Source organism: Panthera onca, chromosome B4 (assembly GCF_046562875.1).
Source record: "Panthera onca isolate mPanOnc1 chromosome B4, mPanOnc1 haplotype 2, whole genome shotgun sequence".
NCBI lineage: Eukaryota > Metazoa > Chordata > Mammalia > Carnivora > Felidae > Panthera > Panthera onca.
The window spans coordinates 39242247-39248766 of record NC_138345.1 but is presented as its reverse complement, the minus strand read 5'-3'; the positions used below and the strand labels follow the sequence as shown (position 1 = coordinate 39248766).

Here is a 6520-nt window from a genome sequence, read left to right as displayed (position 1 = left end):
TTTTTTTTTTTTTTTGAGCCTTCTCTGAAATTCACAATAATAGTAGAAATACGCTTTTTTACATTTTTAAATGGCTAAGTTGAAGCGATATGGGAAAATGGGGCACTTAGGCCTGGAATTTTCTATACAGTGTCGAGGAAGAGGAAAAGGTATGGACGAATCTGCTCATGTAGATCTGCTGGCTGTAAAAAGAGGTCTGTAAGTCAGCTGATGTTGCCGGCGCCCCAGCTCGTTGATATCTCCGGTGTGTGCACTGCTCGGGACTTCGGCACTAGGGTAGGTGAGCCCAGATAAAGAGCGAGGGACGGAAAGCGTTCAGACTGAAAGCGGCTAATGAAGAGGGTGTTTTCCTTACTCGTCTGGAGCTTCTGGTGCCCACAGCCTACCCCTTCCTTTCCCTAATTTGAGCCTCAGAACCTCCACTCTGGCGGCAGGAGTTCGGTCCAGCCCACATTTTCCCATCTCAGTTTTGCCTCGGAAGCCTTCCTTAGTTTCACCCCTGATTTAAAAAAAATTTTTTAAGTGAGGAGAGAGAACTAAATTATCGGTTTGTTGAAACATAATAAGTTTAAATGTTGAGCCGATTGATACCAGAGCTAATGGTTTTTGTTTACCGAAAATATTGAATTTAAATAAGATTAGGCCGTAAACCTATTTCTGTAACTTTCAGTTCCCTGCTACAGTGTTCCTTTACTCTTTGTCTTCATCGTGTGTATTCAGTTAGCAACCTGTGTTTTTTTTTTATTAACATGCTCATGAAGAATTTCTTTTATTATTACTAGTTTTCATCTGCTGATCATCCTATGTTTATCAGATGCTTCGTATTTATTGTTAGATTAATCCTTATAATCTACGAATTAAAAGCATCCTCAGTGCCTAAGATGAGATCTGAAGAATGAGTAGTTGTTATCCAAGGAAAGAAAAGCGGTAAGAGTGCTCTGGTGTCACTTTTTCCACTTCAAAAAGGTTGGAAGTGGAAGGAGAGGTTTAGTATTGAAAGGAGTTCAGTATGACTGGAAAATTGTGAATTTGTGTGTTGGTGAGGAGGGGTACAGGTGCTGGGAGAAAAAGTCTGGAGATATAAGCAGAGACATGGTAAACCGGATTAAGGAGTTTGCATTTTTTAATGTAATTATTTATTTTGAGAGCGACCATGCGAGTGGAGTAGGAGTAGAGAGAGGGAGGAGAAAGAATCCCAAGCAGGGTCCTCGATATCAGCAGAGAACCCTTGGGTGGTAGGGCTTGATCCTGGGAACAGGGAGATCATGATCTGAGCGAAAACTAAGAGCCGCTCCCCCAAGTGAGCTACCCAGGTGCCCCAAGGAGTTTGAATTTTATCCTGAGAGCAATAGAATATGATCAAAGGGTGTTAAGCAGATGAGCAACACAATCAGATAGGCGCTTTGGAAAAATTACTGTAACTTTAGCATAGAGATAGTGTGAAAATTGTTCTGATGGTGAAAAGCCTAGAGATAGGGAACCTAGTAAGGAGGCTGATAAATAAATCTTTAATTGGTGTTGATTCTTACTCTTTTTGGCCAGATTTTCTTCTTTTTGAAAAGTGTCCAGTTTGCCTTTTGGGATATCCTGTACTTTTTTTTTTTTTTTTGTATGTCTTTTCTACATGGAAATCTTTCCAACACCATCTTTCTTCTATGTCCAATAAAATCACATATCTAAGATCTTCAAGATCACTTCTTAGTCCCTGATCTATTTCTTTGACTTGGTATTCCCCATTGTTTCATAAGCTCTGTGTCTACCCATTCATCTCTTTCTAAGCATCTTCTCTGCTCTTCTCTCCATGTTCTTCCCTTATTCTTGAGAACCCTGCCCCAGAATGAAATGGTTTTTCATTTGGTTTTTTCCCCCTAAGTGAAGTTTAAAAGGAGCTTTTTTCCTTAAAAAAAAAAAAAAAAAAAAAAAAGAAACACATCATTTTCTTCATGAAGACGAAAATGCAGGAATAAAGGTAGGAAAACCTAGAATAATAAGCTCCGAGTCACACAAACATAATCAGTGAGTGGTGGAATATTTTCTTAGAGGTAGTATGATATAATGAAACATGATTTTTTGTGATTTACAATCTGATGGATTTTGGTTTGTTTGTTCTATAGAAACCCTGCGAAAGAAGATGAAGAAAACCAGAGAAAGAGTCTACAACAGAGAGAGGGAATTTGTGTATAAATTCAAAGTAGGAACTCAATGCTTAGAACTGAGGGTACCTCTCAAATTTCCTGTTCAAGAGAATGCGAGTCATTTACATGGACGTCTGATGCTGCTGCACAGTTTACCATGCTTTATAGAAAAAGGTGAGGACTGATTTTTGTAATACAACTTTATTTTCCTATTATCTCTTTCCTTTGACATTTCATATTAGAAAGAATAAGCCTGAGAAGCTTGAAACTGCAATAAAATATGAAGTTTTTAACTGCTTCCAAGAATAAGAATATTCCCCAGATCTTTGTTTTATTGTTTTTTTCTGTACCCCTTGAGTTGTTTAAAAGGCAGTTTAGTATAAAAATTAATTTACAGGGGTGTCTGGATGGTTCAGTCTGTTGAGTGTCCAGCTTTGGCTCAGGTCATGATCTCAGGTCATGATCTTGCAATTGGTGAGTTCAGGCCCCTCATCGGGCTCTGTGCTAACAGCTCAGAGCCTGGAGCCTGCTTCAGATTCTGTGTCTCCTTCTGTCTCTGCCCCTCCCCTGCTCATGCCCTGTCTCTCTCTCTCTCTCTCTAAAATAAATAAATATTTAAAAAAATTAAGGGGCACCTGTGTAGCTCAGTCGGTTAAGCATCCGACTTCGGCTTAGGTCATGATCTCAGGGTTCATGAGTTAATAAAGCCCCGCGTCGGGCTCTGTGCTGACAGTGTGGAGCCTGAGCCTGCTTCAGATTCTGTGTCTCCCTCTCTCTCTGCACCTCTCCTTGCTTGCTCTCTCTCTCCCTCTCTATTTCTGTCAAAAATAAAACATTAAACATTTTTTCTTAATTAAAAAAAATAATATAATGAAAACTCAGTTACAAATTCTGGGTTAGAATGCTTAACATCTTAATTTAGTTGGGTGGATTCATTTCAGCTATCCCTGATTATGATACAGAACTGTATTCCCAAATGCATTGCCCTTTTAATGATCTGGTCCTCAGTTCCTGAGATGTCATGGGAGAGAAGATATACTAATCTTTGAATAATTTGTACTTACCTAAATTAATCCCATAGGCATCGGTATTAAACCATTTTAAAAGTCCTGTGTTCTATCTCACAGATGAGGAAAAAATTTTAAATTGAGAATATGTTGAATCATGAAAAGTTAGACTTAAAAGGAAACCTAGGAACTATCTAGCACAGTCTCATTGTACAAATAAGGAATCTGGTGCATTGAAATGTTAAATTGTTTGCCTAAGGCAGTAGTTCTCAAAAGCTGTTCCCTGATCAGAATCTACAGCATCACCTGGAACCTTGTTACAAATGCACATTCTTGGGCCTCACCCCATTCTTGTAGAATCAGACACTCTGGGGGTGGCATGCAGCAATCTATTTCAGTAAGCCCTCCAGGGAATTCTGATGCATGCTAAAAATTGAGAACCACTGGTCTACAGTTACAAACATAATGACAGTCAAGACCAGAACACAGGTATCCTGATTTCTATCCCTGTTCCGTTTCCATTATATTATCTCTAAGTAGTGTCTCTAAAATTGAAATTACAGATCATCCCAATTAAATTAGTTTTAATATGCTAATCATTCAATTTCTCTTTCAAATAATATAACTATATAGGATATAAATGTTTTTCATTTAAATACAGTAGCCTTCAGACCCTCAAAATCTGTAGATTTTCCTTTATATGCTTTTACCTGCTTGGTTTCAGATGCAAGCTTGATAAAAAAGAAAATTTCATGTTGGAACATCTAGCCAAGTAAAATGTTCCCTGTTCATGTCTGGATTTTGCTTATGTTGGTATTTTTTGTCCATGTTGCAGATTTAAAAGAAGCTCTGAGCCAGTTTATAGAAGAAGAATCCCTCAGAGATTATGATAGAGATGCTGAAGCATCCCTGGAAGCTGTGAAATCAGGTGAAGTTGATTTACATCAGCTGGCCAGTACGTGGGCCAAAGCTTATGCTGAGGTGAGAAAATAGATCAGATTGCAAATTTCAGGGATTATCTGGACTTTGATGAAGATTATTAAATTGCTAAAGTAATACTGAAACAATTGTAGAATCCTTTTATCTCTACATACAACACTTTCTTTCATAATGTACAATATAAATTGATGATCATGTGCCTCTTTTCTGTATCAGGTGAGCACTTACGACACAATACTTTATGTAATGCCTTTGTAAAAGAGGAACTACTTTTGTATTTCTAACCAGCACAGGGTTGGCAGAGTTAGTGATTAAAAATACAGGGCACTCACATGTTCATAGATGGATGAATGGATAAAGAAGATGTGGTATATATACATAATGGAGTATTACTTGGCAGTGAAAAAGAACGAAGTCTTGCCATTTGCAACTACATGGATGGAACTAGAGGGTATTATGCTAAGCAAAATTAGAGACCAATATATGACTTCACTTGTATGAGGAATTTAAGATACAAAACAGATGAATATAAGGGAAGAGAAGCAAAAATAATATAAAAACAGGGAGGGGGACAAAACATAAGACACTCTTAAATATGGAGAAACAAACAGGGTTACTGGAGGGGTTGTGGGAGGGGGGATGGACTAAATGGGTAAGGGGCGTTAAGGAATCTACTCCTGAAATCATTGTTGCACTATATGCCAACTTGGATGTAAATTTTAAAAAAATAGATTTAAAAAAATACAGGGTACCCAATTAAATCAGAATCTCAAAGAATGAATTATTTTTTAGTATAAGTATATCCCATTAATATATGGAACATACTTACAGTAAAATTTATTCTTTGCTTATCTGAAATTCTAATTTAACAGAGGTAACCTGTATTTTATCTGGCAACCTTAAACTAACAGGGGTAGCTCATTTTAAGCTTTGATTTACTTTTTTTTTTTTTTAGCTTTGATTTACTTTTGTCTTTTCATTTATCCTCACTGTTGTGTTACATAACATCATCATTTTCCATTTAAATAATATATCTTATTTTCATAAAGTCTTACTACTTTACTACTGAGAAAGAACACCAGGACCACTTACACTATGATAGGGTAACAACTATGATAGTGCAAGATGCATTCTGATTTCCGAGAGTGGTAATGTAAAAACATATGCACCTTGGAGTTGATGAGGTATAGTATGGTGAGAACCTACCGTATGCCAGGTGCTGTGCCAGCTATCAGACATAAAACAGTGCACAAGACAGACACAAAATGAAATTTCCGTTTTAGTTAGAGAGCCAGAAACAGAACTATGTATACAGATAAATTCAGTAATTGTAAAGTATAATGAGTGAATTACATCCCAGTGTAAGTAATGTGGTATATGAGAATTTGAAAATCAGTTTTATGGGGTCATGTTTTGTTATTCGAAGCAGTTTGCTTCATGCCCATTATGGTGTCCTAGTTTACTTAAAAGGTGATGCTATTTACATGTATTATTTTAAATGTTAAGAATTGTTCCATTAAAAAAATATATGCAGGGGCGCCTGGGTGGCTCAGTCGGTTAAGTGTCCGACTTTGGCTCAGGTCATGATCTCGCAGTCCGTGAGTTCAAGCCCCGCGTCAGGCTCTGTGCTGACAGCTCAGAGCCTGAAGCCTGTTTCAGATTCTGTGTCTCCCTCTCTCTCTGACCCTCCCCCCGTTCATGCTCTGTCTCTCTCTGTCTCAAAAATAAATAAACGTTAAAAAAATTTTTTTTCTAATAAAAAATAAAAAAAGATATGCATGTAATAAGTATTATTTAAAGAAACCTAATCTTTCTGCTGATGAAAGGATAAAGCTGTAAAATGTATTAAAAGAGTAATTCTGGGGGCACCTGGGTGGCTCAGTCAGTTGGGTGTCCAGCTTCAGCTGAGATCATGATCTCATTGTTTGTGAGTTTGAGTCCCACGTTGGACTCTATGCTGACAGTTCAGAGCCTGGAGCCTGTTTCAGATTCTGTGTCTCCCTCCCTTTCTGCCCCTCCTCCACTCACACTCTGTCTCTCTCTCTCAAAAATAAATAAACATTAAAAAAAAAAATTTTTAGGGGCGCCTGGGTGGCTCAGTCGGTTGAGCATCCGACTTCAGCTCAGGTCACGATCTCGCGATCTCGCGGTCCGTGAGTTCGAGCCCCACGTCGGGCTCTGGGCTTATGGCTCAGAGCCTGGAGCCTGCTTCTGATTCTGTGTCTCCCTCTCTCTGCTCCTCCCCCGTTCATGCTCTCTCTCTCTGTCTCAAAAATAAACGTTAAAAAAAAAAAAAAATTTTTTTTAGAGAATAATTTCGGGGTGCTTGGGTGGCTCAGTCAGTTAAGTGTCCAACTTCAACTTAGGTCATGATCTCGCAGTTTGTGGGTCCAAGCCCCGCATCGGGCTCTGTGCTGACAGCTTGGAGCCTGAAGCCTG

At 38.4% G+C, this 6520-nt stretch overlaps 1 protein-coding gene across 4 annotated transcripts in view; it reads left to right on the top strand.

Annotated features, from left to right (window-relative positions):
- The first annotated feature begins 169 nt into the window (after positions 1-169).
- Positions 170-6520, top strand: part of FERRY3 (FERRY endosomal RAB5 effector complex subunit 3) — a 47454-nt gene continuing 41103 nt past the window's right edge. For 2 of the 4 annotated variants that reach the window (XM_060658664.3, XM_060658661.3), the window contains exons 1-3: positions 170-276; positions 2115-2309; positions 3978-4123. In XM_060658664.3, the coding sequence (XP_060514647.1) occupies positions 2132-2309; positions 3978-4123 (324 nt within the window). In that variant the 5' untranslated portion in view covers positions 170-276; positions 2115-2131. Of the gene's footprint in view, positions 277-782; positions 928-1875; positions 1970-2114; positions 2310-3977; positions 4124-6520 lie in introns of those variants that run through there. The other 2 variants (XM_078450151.2, XM_060658663.3) reach the window with 2 other exon arrangements.